The sequence below is a fragment of the Monomorium pharaonis genome, chromosome 8 (genome assembly GCF_013373865.1).
Source record: "Monomorium pharaonis isolate MP-MQ-018 chromosome 8, ASM1337386v2, whole genome shotgun sequence".
NCBI classification, from domain to species: Eukaryota; Metazoa; Arthropoda; class Insecta; order Hymenoptera; family Formicidae; genus Monomorium; species Monomorium pharaonis.
Genome location: NC_050474.1, coordinates 19,893,959 through 19,911,516, shown reverse-complemented (window position 1 = coordinate 19,911,516; position 17,558 = coordinate 19,893,959). Strand labels below are relative to the sequence as shown.

Genomic DNA, 17,558 nt, shown 5'->3' with positions numbered 1-17,558 from the left:
CGCGAACGTGTAACTCATATGCAAATCTTGACCCAAGGGCCTACGTCGGTATTCCACTTGGTCGGGCGGGGAAAGGGGAAGGGCTTCACCTTGATCGGAATCCTTTTAGGAGGAGGCGAATGCCGTGGCCGCATTATGGTGAAAAAGGGCCTTAGCGGGCCGTAAAGGCATGTGTATGATAGACGGTGTTTACCGAGGGTGCGCCGGTTCGACAATTAAGGTGCGCCCTTAGCAAACACTCGTTGTCAGTGTCGGCCTTCGCAGTATTATATTCTAGTATCTCGAGAGTGCGTCGTCGCGTGTTAGAATATACATCTCTTTTTTTTTCCACCACTTGCGTCTGCGTCTGTGTGTGCTCTCATGTCTTCTTTCTTGTCTCTTGTTAAATAACCTGTAGTCTGCGTTTTTAATCGACCAACTTGGAAATTTGAGCATAAACTCTTGTTAGCTTATGAAGCTTAAAAGTTACGGATACGAGAGGTACAAAAAATAGATGCGTTTTCCATAAATAATTTCCATAAATATCATAATTATAAGCATTTTCGATATTATATCTAGAGCTTTTCTATTTACTTTTTATTTAATTTTCTAAATTTTATTTTTTATATATTTATATAATGTTTTATCTATTTAAACGTTTCGTCAGAAGCATTTTATCCCCAAGATGTATATTTCAGCTAACATTAAATATTATATTATTTTTAAATCGATTTTATTTTCCTATTTTTTTCTTGCTTTAAATTAAATGCATTTTCTAAAAGCACAATCTAGAGATAAATAACTTTTCGTATCCCCTGAATCTTTCTTAGAGCTCTAAAGCACTCTCCGATCTTATATTCTGTCACAGAAATATTAGAGAAACTTTAGAATACACGGGAGAGAGTAAATCCTTTGCTGCTTCCTCATGCCTCGTGCGTGAATTGTATCAACGCCCCCAATCTCGGATATTGATTTCCACTTTAGACCGAGAAGATCCCTCATCGTTATTTTTCAAGACGTCTGTTTTATAAGACAAATCCAACGAAAGAGAGGTCCATAAGCCGAACCCTTTTTCGCGAGGGGAATTTTTTTTTCCAACGGAAAGTTGTTCTCGACAAGACAGTTTTACAAACAGGATTAAATCCAGGAAAATGTAGGAACGCTCGCCAACTGTGGCATTTCACTCTGCCATCGTGGATTAAATGCTTCGCCTCAATGCCTTCGTTACGTGAAACGTTGGAAAGGATTTCGTGCCTCGGCGTGGCGTACTCCTGGCAAGCAGGCACTTAAGGTGGCTTATAAATCCTTGCGTCATTAAGGAATCATTCGACTTGTAACGTTACATATCCGGCTCAAGGATTTAATGCTATAAATTTTACAATTACGGCAACTAGCTGCATGGATTTATTCCGTTTGAAAAATCCCTCTTGAAATATTCTCGCGAATTAATAAATAGTAGTTTGTACTTAAGACAATTTTCATAGAAAAATTTATTCTGTAATGTATTTTTACTAATTTTACTACAAAACATATTTCATTAATAATAAATTTGTCTTTATATTTAAAAAATAGTTCGACATATAATTACTTATTTTAACAACAATTAATAAATAACTTACTACATTTGATAAAAATTTGAGCTTACTAAAATTTCATCCACTTAAATCGACTATCATTAAAAAAATTGACACTTTTATTCTCTTTAATTAATGTAATAATAAACAGATACACATGACTCTAATAACCCACTTTGTCTTGTGCAAAGTTTATGGTATTTACTTTATATCTTTAATGTCTATTTAGCTGGTTACACCCACTGTCTGCATTCGGACTGTATTTCTACCGTCCCCGCATTCGACTGCTTTCGTATGCACTGTCGCCGCACGGAGTCTGTAACCACCGTCTCTCTGCCTGACTAAACTGTCTGTATCTACTATTCGCGCCTCGCATTCGTGACGGCCTACACTGCAACGCTGATGCATGCGCGTTCTCTATGGTGATATATTATATTTCCGCGATCTTCTGCACAATGAATGTTCCATTGTCAACCAACCGTATTGTCTATAATAGTTTATCAAGAGTATGTGTCAAGGAAAGATAATAAATTTCACAGATAATTATAATTACAAATAATAAAAATTCAGACCAAATTCGTAAGTGAGAAACAGAAACAAATCTTCCTTAAAATTGAAACATTTATACTGATTGCAATTAATAGAAGTACGTGTTATATATGGACTGCATCACGCAACAAAAATTGCCCGAATAAAAATACCTCGGCCGCCGATTGAGAATTGAAAGGTCGTGAGATTTTAAGTCTTTTCTTAACCAATGCTAATTTCATTAAGAATTGACTGCCGTGTTATTCAAAGCTCGCCGAGGGTGGGCATGAAATTCGGTCACGTAATACACCAGGATTCAGTGGCTGTGGTCTCGCTGCGCGAGCTCACTCGAGGACATTTACGAGGCACTAAAAGATGAAAGCAACCGGGTTGCCTTCTCTCTCTCTCTCTCTCTCCCTCTCCTCTCTGTGGAGCTTTTCATCCCTAAATAGATTAAACGTCGTGTTTCACAGCGTGTGCAAAGTGCGTGTTACGATGGTACAGCGTTACGGCAATTCTGGACGCGGCAATCCTGATCCGCACGAGAAATGCAAAGTCGAAAGATCACAGGAATAATCGTTCGTCCGTCGTTCTTACCTTTTTAAGAAATGCAACCTGTCTGTTGTTTCTTACGAGACAATAAAAGCGACGAAAACTGTTACTCGGTAAAAAAGCGCGCGCGTATTCGTCTCGAGAACTTAGAGAATACAGAAAAACAAAGTTTTTCCAAACGGCACGTTGTCCCATTTGTGTTTGATCGGGTCAACTTGTGTGTTCCTTACGGCCATTGTCGAAAGTCTGCTTCCCCCCCCCGCCCCCAACGCGCACACGTCTGGCAAGATGTTATAATTAATTATCTAGAATCGCGTCGCGGAAAGCTATGTAGAGACCGAAGCTATTTGCAGATCCGCCTGGCCTCTAAATAATGCAGCCGCCAGCCGAGCAAGCGGGAAATTCGGCCGAGATGAGGGGTTTGGCCTTATTCGAAGGCTAAATGGCTGCGCCATCGATCAGTCGGGCACGACGTTCGATATACTGATATTAAACATCCCCGCAAAACCTCGGACCCCATGCAAAAATAATCACGCCGTCGTCTGTGTTAAACGACGATCTATCAAAATGATATTAAGGTTTAATCTAACTTGACCCGACCGGCTGCACGATGTGCCTTACCGTCGTCGACGGCAAATCGAGAAGAGAAAAGGCAAATCGCTATCGCGCGGCCAACATCCGGCAAGACCCAATAAAAAAGTGAGAGGAAGAGCAGTTCTCTCTTCTCTTTTTCTCTCTCTCTCCCTCTTTCTCTCTTTTCTCTCACTCCTCCTGTAATTCTCAAGCTGCGCGCAAATTGGATCGCCATTGGAACGTCGTTATCGGCTACCACCCTTTCTACTTCCGTTTCTTTTGTCGCTCGTCAAACTCCCGAGTTGTAGTTTCCCGTTACGAGGAGGAGGGAATTTATGCAGGGTGGAAACCAACGTTGGTGCGCCCGACTTATTTCCAGCCCACGGAACCTGCGACCCGATAACCTTTTCCCCTCGCTACATCATTACCGTCGGAATCGCTTTAAATTGGTACAACTGTTATCCGCTCTGGTATTTATTATACTAAGAAGAGAAAAAGAAAGAGGAAGAGAAAGAGAAAGAGAGAGAGAGAGAGAGAGAGAGAGAGAGAGAGAGAGAGAGAGAGAGAGAGAGAGAGAGAGAGAGAAAGAGAGAGCGCGCCAATAAAAAAATATATAAATCGAAGAGAAATCAAATGAAGAAGGTTGTAACGCTTAATGATGTAAGAAGATCCGTTTGTTTGAAGAAATACGAGAACACTGATGTACACTAAAGGTTAATTTCGCTTTACAATTAGATTTAATTAGAAGTAATACGATCCCGACGTTATTTCCTGAAACGCCGCGGAAGATTTATTTATTCATTTGCTCGACGCGACACGCGCGATATAATCTCGAGATGACACGCGTCGAATTCCGCATTTCGCTCATGTTACCTTGACTTTCTTGTCAATTTCCGGCCGTTCGAGCAGACAGGTCGTCTGCACGACGTGCGCCGGCGGCAGCGGAGGCGCCTCGGGGTCGAAGTTCACATGTTGCCCGGCGGTGCCCCGCAGGAAGCCGCCGGCGGTGAATCGACCCCTCGTTGCGTCGGACGCCATTCTCAGGGGAAAGTTGTTCGTGCCACCTCCACCTTGACCGTCGTTCTCTTCACCGACGATGGCTTCACCAGGGGTAGTTGTGCTGCCCCTGGCGAACTGCTCCTCATCTTCGTACGCGCTTTCTGAAATGTTAACGGTCACCATTATTATTATTACATCAAGTTGCGCATACAGGTTAGGGTCTGAGGGTCGCAGTTATTTTAACCTCGAAGCTCTCGGTTTCACTTACTTTTCTCCCTTTTAACTTTTTTATCTTTAAGACATGATTTCTTGTGAATACATTTTTTAGTTTGACGGAAGGTTAGCGACTGTTCAAGTTGTGATAAAATATAGAAAATTGAGAGATTCGTATGTGCCACACAACAATCTCAAAATTGAATATTGGATAAACAGAGAATTGGATAAACAAAGAATTGGATAAACAGTTTGCAGTATAAATTCTCTACAACTTAAAAAAGACATTTGACATAAAACAACTTAATGCAAAGTATCTCATAATCAAGCATTGTTCTTTGTTAAATTTTAAAGTTAATTATAATTAGTTAAAAAAAAAATAAATCTTCTAATTAAGTTGCAGGTATAAAAATTCATATATTACATTTTCGTTGAATTTTATCTGCTTTTTGTCCGCCGCAAATAAATCGGGCGCCTCATCGATCATGTAAATACCGATTGCACGAGCAATGTTCACCGCTGGGACAACGTCACGATGAACTACGCAAGACCGTGATGAAGTATTCGAAGGCATGATGGATCGGGAAACGCACTCTCTTTTATTAACCGCGAGCAAACGTACGCACGGGCAATTGTAGTCTTCTACGACACCGGTACACGTCACCGGTACCATGTAATTCACGGAGGATAATCGGAGTGTCACCTACCTCGAAGGTGTAATCGACGCGCCATAATGCCGACGCCCGTCATCGGTGTTTTACGTCATCGGAATCAAAGGCGGAAGGTTTAATGGTGAAAGTCAACGATTATTAATGTCAGTCCCGGACGCGTCAATGGGGGTTTGAAGATGTGTTGATGCCATAATTGTAGCGGGAGGCTGTAAAATCGAAGTCTACGTCTACTGCCTTTCATCACGTATCAGCCGCATGATGTCTGCACAGCAGGCTTTCATCGCGTCATTTATAAACTATGTAAATTATGCTTGCCAGCTGTGTTTCCTCGCGAACTGTATTTAAGCCGCGCAAAATCGCCACTGGCGAAAAAAGCCACGAAAATAGAACGTCATTCTTTGAAACCGAGTTTTAAACGGAAAAAGGGATCTTTCTCGTGAAAAATTGTGATCACAAGAAAAAGAACCTGACAAAAATGCAGCAACACAATTATTATTTAGTAACGATACCGAGGGTATAAAAGCGCCAAGCGTTTTGAGCTTTTCTGCCTCTAACTGCAATTTTTTTAATAAGAAAAAAGTTCTAAACCTTCTACTATTATAATAATAGGAATCTTATAGTCACCAGCAATAATTAATAATAATATTATACAGTCGACTAACTGGCAAAACTTTATTTGTTAAATAATCCTCATGCACTTTTCGACCTTAATTTTAGACCCTTATTAAGTGAAAAAACGCGCAGTACGCTGACTTCGGATCAGGAAGCACAATAGTTCCATGAAACTGTCAGCGTTATTGCGCGTTTTTTCACTTAAAATTAAGGCCGAAACGTTGTGTATGAGGATTATTTAACAAATAAAGTTTTTTCAGTTAGTCGACCTCTACTATTATGTCATAGGATCGATATGAGAAATGCCTTTATAAATATTTCACTCACTGTTTTGACGGGCGTTTCGTAAATCAATTTTAATATACGAATTGCGCGATATACAGCCACTCGGGGAGCTGGACAATTGCGAGACAGTTATCTCGTCGAATCGATTAATACGCAGAGAAAGTAATCCCGTCGCTGTGCACCGTTTGCGCGCATTCACGAAAAATGATCCGCGCTATTTTATCGAGCACTAAAGTTGCATGACAGCTTGCTCGTAAATTCAGGCCAACGGCTATTGGATTCAGCGGGTAATACCGAGAAATAAGCACCCTTGCGATTAATGAGCGCGAGGACCGGCGGCAAAAAAATGCGTTTTTATTACTGCTCAATTCGCAAAAGCGGAATGATCGTACGTCGTAAAATCGCGCCCGTAACACGAGCCGTCTCGCGATTTTCTTTTGGATGCCCGATTGTACTTTTATAGAGGCAACAAACTACTGTCATTACCCTGCTCGCGCCATCGCGGCGCTCCTCGCAAAACGAGATTATTAAAAGTAAAGTAATTTGTATAAATATAAAGGGGATCGTATGCTTTGTAAACAAGATAATGAATTTGTACAATTTGCCTTCTCGCATTTGAGTCAATAGAAATGAAAATGCTCAAATAAGAATCTTTGTGCTACAGCAAAGAGAATAAAATGGAAGAAAATCAATCATCCGCGTTCCATTACATGAAGATTATATGAATTATATGAATCGCAAACAGAGTTAAAGCTAAAAAATGAATGGCAAAAAGGTAATAAAAGCTATTACATTGTCAAGATTTATATCGCAGAAGTCAGAAAAAATAGAAAGAGTGAAGATAATTTGCTCACAATCACTCTGCATTATAAGCCTTTATACTTATATTAGTATTGTGTTGTAATTACTTTAATATTACTTACATTTAAAAAATATTACTTACATTATAAATATTTCATAAATTCACCATAAACGTTAAATTTATTCAAAATATATTCCGATTCCTAGTGATTTATTGTGTGTATAATATTATTCAATCAAGAATATTAAGTTAAATTCGATTGCTTATTCTGACTTTTCTTTCGTAAAATTTTCTAATATTCTTCGAAAGAATATAAATTCTTTTTTTTTAGTACATAATAATAAATTTTAAAAGATCTGTGGTAATTATAATTTAAAATGAAGAAAATACTATTTCTTAAAAATAAAATTACTAATTAAAAAAAATTAAATAGCTTTTTTCTTAGAAGTATAGAATTGATATTTTTGTGTATGTACGAATAAAAAATGAAGAAAGTAAAAACGAGAACAAGATTACATTAATGGAGACACTGATTGCGCTTAAGTGTACACAAGAGACTAGTATTCCATACATCTAATTTATTCCACAATTCCGTGGCTGCACATAGCACATATCTAATCACTTAAGAAACTTAAAGGAGTAGCATCTGCTAGATTATCTGCCAGTCAGTGCTTTCGGAGCAAAACTGAACTAACAGAGAGCAAATTATCAATGTTCTCTGCGTGGATTACTAACAAACAGATTAAGAACTTAAGCTTTCCATCCCCCGTGTACGTCATATCGATACACGTCAAAGTGCTTACGTCGCCAGAATAGATGATTACATAATAAAAATGCATGAGTCGCACCACATTAATATTTATGAAAATTATTATCTCACCGATGCAAAATTTCGATCAAATTACATGTTCATCGCTAAGTCCGTTGAGATCGCAAAATTACAAGAGTAATTTTTCAAGCTAAATGTTTTATGGATGTTCTCTATATTTTCTTGTTATAAATAATTTATGGTTTGGATTAATTCTCGTACAGAACACACGAAGGTACGCATGACAATGGATGTAAATTCCCAACTAACTAAGTTTGCCGTTTAAGCTTGCTGTTGTTTTCGACACGGCAAGATTTCTCCTAAATTGTCGAGGAGGCTTCACAGAAATCTAGTTGCTCGTTTGACGTCTTCATCACCGCCTTCAAAATGAGAAAACGTGAATGTACCCCATTCGAGATAAATAGAAAGAATAGGAGAGCCGAAGAAACATCCAACTGTATATTCTAAGAATGTATTAGGGGATGTTCTTTCCATCCTGTAACACGAAACGAATGCGCAAAACTTGAATTGCAAAATGCATGATTACAATATTTTTAATTGCAGGATAAAATTAAGAAATGTCTCTGTACGATAAAACGTTTAAGAATTTCTATGCAATTGTATGGAAATAATATAAATGTATAGTTTTGCGCAAATATTGCGAAATAAACGGTTGACACAAAATTAGCAAAAAAAAATTTACATTTCTATATATTAATATTATTCCATACAATTGCTGCATACAAAGTCTTAAATGTACTTTATCGAACGGAGATATTTCTTTTTGTAACAATGCACAAATTTTTCCTCCCCTGCGGAAAATCAATTTTTCACATTTAATTTTTTATCATGTACCATGTGTCAGAGTACTAGCTTGAGAGGCTTATAAAGGAAAGTTATTTTGCCGATAAATTATACGCGCCACGGGGTGGAATAGAACGGCAAGTTTAAGCTTTGCGGTTCATCGACAAGTTGATAATAGAATTATTCGGCTAAGTTTCAAAATCTGTCGCTTAACCTCAGATGCGAAATGTTTGAATCTGCGGCGGTATATAATAAATGCGTTCGCAGTAGATTACATAATACCGAGCTGTCTAAAGTTTGATTGGAAGCACTGTTCACGTATATCACGTAGACACAAGAAATTTATATAGAGCTATTGTATATTTTGAATTATTTCTTATTAACTTCTACCGGGAAATTCGCTCCTTTTATTATTACTAGTCATTATGCTAATTTTCGACGCGGTTCATATAAATCGTGATAATGAGGGAAACTCGAATTGTCATTCAAATACTTGAATAGGGATTATTTCACACTCGATATGAGCGAATCGGAGCAAGAGACTGAAATATACGTGAATCCGAAATTAGAATTTCAGCTCCGCTGACTTTGGAAAGTGGAACGGCGTTACCAATATGTCGGGATTTGGTGGAAAATTTCTTGATCAATGAATTACTCGATACCAGTGAACACCAGTGCTCAAAACCGCACGCCGGTTCCCTGACGTAAGTTGATAATGGAATTACTCCGGATCGAGTTTCAAAATCTGCCACTTAATCGATGATCGGGAACAGGTACGGAACTTCCGGAGAGTAGTAGCCTTATGCTGCTGATCGACCGCTCGTATGCCGTTGCACCTGTTGCATCTAATACTTGTCCGATAAATAATTTTACAATATCGGCTATTCACGTATGTCTGTTGAGCAATATCGTTTCATCGTGGGATACACTTTGTGTAATTTCTTATATCGGAATTGATATACGATATCTAAAACATTTTAATTATCAAATAAATCTTTTGCATCGGACGTAGCGCAAAAAGAACTCTTATAATTAAAAAAAGAATAACTTTCGTTAAAAAATTTTATTAAGCTTTACTTTTTATACCTTTAAACTCAACTTTGATCATATTTTAACTCGGTGGAGCTAAAATTTTTAAATATCTATTGGCAAAAACAGAATTAGAAAAAAAAACGGTACAAAAATTTTGCATACGAACAGATGGACGAACGGACGGCCAAATAAATATTCTAAAGTAATAAAGTAATTTGCGCTAAAATTGTAAAATAATATTACTTGAAAAACTAATATAAATACTCATAAATAAACTTCTAAGATGATACTAATAATTTCATAAAAAATTTCACAATCTTTAAATAATTGATCAAGAAAAATTAACGTTTTTTTTTTTTAAATTGCGGTAACGCATTAAAAGAGAATAAGAGTAGTTTTGAAAATGAGCAAGAAATTACATAAACCGTGCATGTGCGTGCATTCGTAGATTCTGAGGAAAAATATTGTGTTCGTGCAGGCTATTAATGAGTTAACCCGAGTGGTACTTGCGTGTATGGGTGGTGTATAGCCATACGCAAGGGAATTGCCGACGCAAATAAGAAAGTGTTGTTAATTACAATGGAAAACGGCTGACCAGTTGGTTTTTGCATCGTCAACGTCCGCACGCTGATTTACGTAGCGCGTTAACGAGAAAAGCAGCCGTGCATTATGGAATTTTTTCGCTACATTTATCGTTATTTATTGTCTATGTTTCACTCTGTTATTTCCCCTATTTCTCTTTGTTCCTCTGAGTTGTCTTTTTATGCGTCTTCCTCTTCTCGGTTCTTTTTTTTACACTTTTTCATACGCATTTCATACGTTTTCTGTAAACCGCGCGTGACAGATTATGTATACTTTTCATTTACAATCTGTCGCGGTTGTTATTTTGCAAACAAGCTCCTCTGTATGCCCTTAAGGGATTAAACCTCAAAGGATATGATAAATTTCATCCATTTATTCTCATTCGCGTATCCTTCACCTTTCTTCCACTATTTTCGCCTATTTATTTCTCCCTGCAGAGAAAACTGCGGAAATCGCGTTTTCGTGCGCGGTTTTACGGATTGAAGCCTCGGAAACGCAGTTAATGAGACCTCAAAGAGACTCGGAGGAGAAAAACGGAGGAATGGAAAATTTATCGAAGATGGTTTTTTTATTTACGTCGATTAATTTTACGATCGAGTTCCTGCAATTTCGCTGCGCTGGCACACAGACGGATAGTGAAACTTTAATTCAACGAAAGTGTAAAACGTAGGTAACTAGATGGATAGAAAGAGAAACAAAAAATTCTTTAACTTATAGTCGTGACGTTCGCGCGAGTTTATAGCGATGCAACGAGTTTTTATGCCAAAATCAAATTTTCCGCTATGATATGCAAAAAAACTATAACGATTCAAAAGATGCACAGAGAATAGCTTCGAGTTATCGTTCATTGTACTAGCTTTTGAATATAATATCAACAAGTAATAATAAATTTACTTTCAGTAAAAAGACTAAAATTACACCCTCGCAAATAATTAAAAAATATTTTGAAAGGAAGAGCGTATGTTAATATAAAATCAAATTACGTGTAGGTAAATCATGTTATTTTTCTGAGGAAAATATGAGAATTGTTGGGAAATCAAAGCTTGATATAAAGAAAATTGTTATTATGATAACGTCATAAAATATTCACGTAATTAAATTCTGGAATTTAATTCCTTATTGCGAGAAATATAACATTATTCTGGTGCAAGTCCCAGGTTTCTGAAATTATTGGTATCACCCAAATCGAATTATTCGTTTGTGTGATGCTCTGATAAATTTTCCATTCCCTTGAGCATTACGATGTAATTATACATAAAAGCGATAGCAAATCAGGTCACAAAAATCGCCGCGTTTTCTCTATTCTTATGAAAAGACGACATTTTTCAGAAAAGGGAATTTAGATGTGTCACGTACGTTACATTTTAATATCTGCATTAAATGTTTTTTGCAGATAAGAAATACTATATAAAAAAGATAAGAAGTTCTACAATTTCTATATACTTTTTCATATAGTATTATATTTTCTTAATAGTATTCCCAATTACGGGACATTCTGTATATCAAAAATCATGTCCTTTACCACAAAGCTTTTTACGCTAACGACCCTCGTTATACCGTTTCTCAATACACGCGTGTTTAGCCGCCGATAATGACGATGGCAAATCGCGTGCACACATCGAGAAGGAGAGATATTTTCTTTCTTCTCTACGTGAAAGTCCAAGAACGGATGAAATATCACCGTGAGATCTAACGCGAGGAGTCTGCAGGAAGAGAGAAGAAAAAGAGACAAAGAAGGGAAGGGGGGCACGAGAAATTACTCAAATAGAGAGAAGCGTATGCCGGGCGAGAATAAACAGACGGCGGCTTAAACGTACGAGGCTTTTACGAGGCGACGTTTTTCTTGGTCCCGTCCGAGGGTACCCCGAGCTTTGGGGGAGGGGGGGGGGGGAGGAAGAGCGACAGGGGGTGTAACGTGACACCGTGAAAGCCACGATCTCTCGAATGCCGTTTGGAGGATACTCGCGGAGGAATTCCTCGCGTTCCGTGCTACGAATTTACGCGCGCGGGACACTTTGTCAAGGCCACTGCGGCGTGTCATGCGGATGTGCAGGGTATTCAAAAATAGGGCCGTGATGCAGCTGTGCTGAGAGTACTGGGAGCCCTCAAATTTTTAGCCCGGGAATGGGCTCACGAGCCGATTATTCAGCCGCGTCTCTTCGTTTCCTCTATCTCTTCCTTGCTACCTCAGCTGATTTGCTACGTTGGCGAGTGCGATGCATTCAAAAGTTAGCAGCGAAATCCGAAATAGATGTAATTCAATGTATCGAGTTTTGTAACTTTTCCCGGTCCGCGGTAACAACACGATAAGAAACGCAAATACGGTGATCTCATTCAAATTTAAAGTTTGGAATTGTTGTGAGACAATTTCGCGAGCTCCAAATTCGTAAATACGAAACATACTGTAGATAAGAAGTGCAAACTCTTGCGTTTTTTCTTTCGCACATATATTTTATTTAAAAAAAAAAAAGCTAAAACTAAAAACGAGCCAATGTTCGGTGAACAATGTGCAGTCAAAGATAACACAAAGGTGCTTATTTCTATTTCAAACTTACACCACGACCGAAGCAATTAAGTGTAATTATGCGTGCGCCTGTTATTTTAAAAACTAATGAACGATTATGAAGCTAATTAAAGACGTTAATTATTACAACTATTTTTTAATATTTCGTCACATATTTATTTGTTTGCTGCATGTTTTGTACGTCTGCTCGTCAAAGTAGACTATCCCATGAGGGTCTCCTCATCTCAATCGCGCTTATTTTAACACCGCTGTAAAACGCACATTTTGAGTGAGTATCTACAAAGGTATTCGTCAATATTGCATGTCCTATCGCGTGTCTCCATCAGTCGATAGGCGTTTCATTCAAAATTGAAATCCTGCCAGACTGCGAGTTTCAGCACGTTCTATCGTTTTGCAGAGCGCGTCCCCGATTCCGCGGCGTTTCACTATCCCTGTAAGCTCTTCGCGCTATACTTTTCCCCTTGAAAATTGATACTCGTTAATCTGGACGTTCGCGCGTTTTTTTTTTTTTTTTTCATCGCGCACAAAGACGCGCGCTGGAAGTTATTACGGCACGGCATGTAAAACACGAAATATTTAAATTTTAAAAGATCGTGTGTGAAACGAGAATACGTTTTTATCGCGATAAATGGTGATAAAATATTAGGGAAGGGTGTTATGAATTTTGGTTACGCTGTTTTAGTAAATGCAATAATCAATCAACATTTCATACGATATTTTACTGGTACGTGATATCACGTCTCGCATTACGTGGAAAATAAACGTTAAATAAAAGTTAAATGCATATAACAGTCGTGAAGTATATAGACATATGAGAAACCAATATGCACGCCTATTTATTTCCGTATAAAGATAAATCGTAGCATATAAAAATTAGTAAAATAAATTATACTTTTTTCGTGTCAGCGATCAATTTATCGAACGTATTGTCGTAACGGGAATTTCAATGAGAATGAAAAGAGGACCGGCCCTTTCTGGATAGCTCATTTGTAAATAAAATGAAAAATCGATATTTACTCAATAAATCGAACTGTGTCAAGCGACTGACGATTGATTTTATGATACACATGAGAAATAGAGGAATAAAGACAGATAGAGAAACGCAAACCTTGATTTTGCATAAAATACAAAATTGTTTTCCGCAACTGGATTGCAGAAATATTTTGACATTTCGAATAACGAAAAATACAATTTTACCAATATTTGAAAAAAATACCCAGAATCGTTTCTGTGCTTTTTGACACATCGATTTAAAAAAAACGTGCAGTTTTGTATCGGACATTGTTAAATTATAATAGTAAACAAAAATTTTCGGCGAAATATATCGCGTTGATTAATCCTCATTGCGAAATCCGCTTTGCGCACACGTACGCATTTGCAGATTCTACGTGTCGAAATTAACCCGCTCTATAAAGTGCAGCGTAATGTAGCGTGCGCCGGCACAAAGCGCATATTTTAAACTAATCGACATGGTAATCGGAAAGTATAAAGACCGCGGATATATATATATATATATATTCACGCGTGGTCTTTGATCTTTCGCGCCTCGGCGCGAAATTTTGCCGTCGTGCCTCGCTATACAACATAACGAGCGAGTGAACGAGAAAGATTGCCAGGGATGTAGCCGCATTATGTGCGACAGACGAATACAATTTGCTCGTGGCTTCAGCTCGATGGATAACGGTCCCTCCATTCGTATGCGGACAATCCCTCATCTCCTACAGAAATTACATGGATATGAAAAAGAGAGAGAGAGACAATATTTCGCGAAATCGCATAGTGAAAATCGCATCGCGTGATCGTTGAAAAGTATCAAAAATTCGACTTTCTATCGAAACGAGTGGCTGGAAATGGAGTTCTAATTTGTAGCCCGAGATACGATGACTAATTTCGCATTGCTGTACAAAGCCTAATAAATCTTTATACATTACATCGCGAGACAGCGTTCTCGAGAAGCCGACGAGCTCGGCTGTCTCGATATTCCACTTTTCTTCGTACGCGGTAAAGCTTCGTATAATTAATGACCCGCCTAGGAACCCCGAAAGGAACGTGTGTCGCATGGAAACGGACGAATTTAATTTCGACGATCGAACGGAGCTATTCGTCCGGCTGTCCGGCTTCTCCAGTTGTTTTTTTCCCTCCCTATGACCCGATTGCTTTTGCCCGAAAAATAGGTCGTTCGGCAAAGAGAGGATCTAGCTGATGGGCGAAAGGCTGATCTAGCTGGCTTCCTCCGAGGGAGGTTTAGAACAACGGGGGAGAAACACGAACGCCGCAGAATTCCGTCGAGTTGCGAATTTTAAATATGGCTGTCCAGTTAGGCACGGATGATATGTCACGTCGCGTGTCCGGGACACGGGGGACATGATAAAACCTGACAGATTTTTTAGCGACATTTCCATACGGCACCCTCGGATGGATCGGACACCTTGGCCGCGTGTGCCGAATAATTTCTGCGCGCGAAATAATCTCTCCCCGTGGCAGTCTGACGTCGTTTCACCGCCGCGGCGCGACGGCATGAAAAATGCGTCAGTGACACAAAGCGATCACGTTCGGTCGCCATTAACTTCGGGTGAAATTGCGGGATGCATTGTCAATCGTGTCAACGTCGACAAATTTATATCATACTTTATTAAACGTGAAGAAACGTTAAGAATCTTTTATGAAATGCTCTGAAAAAGCTGTTAATGTTACACGGAGAAAATTTGTGTATCAAAAATTACTATGTATGATAGTAGCCACACTGAAAAAAAAAGTAATATATTCAATAAAATATGTTATTGCGGGCTGTCAGTTACAGATATACTCAATACAATAATATATGCTATTGCAGTATCAACATTGTACTTGCATTAATAGCAAATATTATTGGATTATGTATTTAATGTAGTTGGCAGCCCGCAATCACATATGTTATTGGCTATATTACTTTTTTTCTGTGCACGGGCCATAAGAAATTTCAGAGAATTTTATCATAAGTAGCGCAAATACTATGATAATTTAATAAAAAATATAGTAAAAATTTTCATAGTTTTACTACAAAATTTTCTCCGTGTAACAGTGAAAGATTACATCAAACAAATTAATCTCATTTTTGATAGAAAACGCGCTCGATATAAATATTTTGAATTTTACTTATATATATATATGTATGTATTAAAACAATTGTTTCCTATTTTATCTATTAAGATAAAACATGACAAACTATACAATTACAGATTTTTGTTACTGTATATCTTGAAATGTCCGAATATTTCAGTACACAGGAAAACCGATTTGCCCCACTGCGTGCTTGCACAACCCTTCATATATCTTCCCCATTTACTCGCTCCTTCAGATATATTCACTTAGATGACGTAAGATTTATGTTTGTTTCCGAGATGGCGTGTCAAATGAAGAACGAGGATAGTGAAGGGAATAGTATGATAACGAGTTACGAACGAGTTGTAACGAACGTTCGCGTGCGCACTGGATGATAATTTATCGTGTCATAAATGTCGGAATCGCTCTAAAGGCGCCGTCCCGGAATCTCACGGCGCCTTCTTTTCATACGCGACCAGATCGCGGGCGTACGGAAGAATAAAAGAAACGCTACGAGAAATTCCACGGTTGATAATATCGTACGCATTCTCGCTCCTGAACGGGAGAAGCTTAATTTCGCGGCGGCCAGCCGGCCAAACGTCGACCACGTTCTTCCGGCTACTTTCCCCGCGACGAGTCATTTAATGTCGAGCAAAATGTCGACGAAAATCACGCTGACTGCGCCGTAACGAGGAAAACGTGTAGCTATCTCATAGTACAATGGAGAGAATGACAATGAAGAAAATTATAACCCGCGGAAGAACGGGGGTACGGAGATACGAGAATAATGTCTACTTGTCAGGACCGGAACGGTCGAGAAATTATCAATTTTATGGTTTCGCGTGTGCGTTCGCGTTTATATCGCGACTTCGGCCAAGTTTGAATAAGTACACCCGGTGTGTTCTCCAACTTGCGTATATACCTAATCTCTAACTTATTCCAACAGTTTGTGTTCGCTGTGCGCGACAGATAACGCGTATCGAAGGTACGATCGAAGGACCGTTCCGCAACGCGAGTTCGCCCAACTTCGCTGGGAAGGGAAATGCTCCTCCTTTTGAAGACAATGTTATTCATCGGTTTATCCATTTCCCTTAACGCGCGGCGCGGCCTACGAACATTCATTCTACTTACGAGAATGCCTTTTCGATCGGCTGATGCAAAGCCCCAGTCGCGAAATAATAATCCTCTCTCAATAGAATCGTGCCCCTTGAACTTCTTTGATCGCAACGCGCCACTTCTTTTGTCGGTGTGGATTCGAAAGAAAAATTTTTTTTTTAAAGGAGAAAAACGAGACGGTCGAAAAATCGGAGACTTTGGTGTCCCTCTCGAAAACAACGACGAGCCGCACGATAATAATCACAATTCCCGCGCGCATCGATTAATCTCGGCCTGCGATTCCTTTTCTTTTCGCCGGGTTAATTGTACAGGGCCCGTTTACACGATCGTCGAAAGAAACGGATATTACTCGTCAGTACCGTGACACCTAATGGATCGCCTCGCGTTAAACGCCAGCGTACGGGCCGCTTGGCGACCGGCCAAAATCGCCAAATGTCCTCTTGTGCGACGTGCCCGACGAGATATTCATCAGACTTAATGCAGCGAGGCGGCGGCGCCCCGTCTGATCGGTCCGCTCTCTACTACTGCGGTTTGCTGTCTCCTTTTTTTTTTCCCGTGCCAACGGCCTGTCCGCTTAATTGCAGTTTTGTAGGGCGACTCCTGACTCTCACCGGATCGGGAAACGCAGTTAATGAGGCAAATCGAAAAGCCATTTCTCTTCGTCACCGTCATGGACAGCGATAATTTTAAGGGTATTAATACGCGTTTACGCGTTAATACGATCTTTACGTATATAATTTCTCTATACGACCTATCAAATTAATTCCTCTTCTGAAACAATTTTCTAGAATAAGTATACTTTAATTTCTATCACTTATTTCTC

General features: G+C 39.0%; 1 protein-coding gene across 5 annotated transcripts in view; it reads right to left on the bottom strand.

The window, feature by feature from the left end:
• LOC105838785 (transient receptor potential-gamma protein) overlaps positions 1-17,558 on the bottom strand; it is an 89,407-nt gene that overhangs the window by 24,565 nt on the left and 47,284 nt on the right. For all 5 annotated transcript variants that reach the window (XM_028190053.2, XM_036291313.1, XM_028190054.2 and 2 more), the window contains one exon: positions 4,080-4,366. In XM_028190053.2, coding sequence (XP_028045854.1) covers positions 4,080-4,244 — 165 coding nt within the window. In that variant the 5' untranslated portion in view covers positions 4,245-4,366. The remainder of the gene's footprint in view (positions 1-4,079; positions 4,367-17,558) is intronic.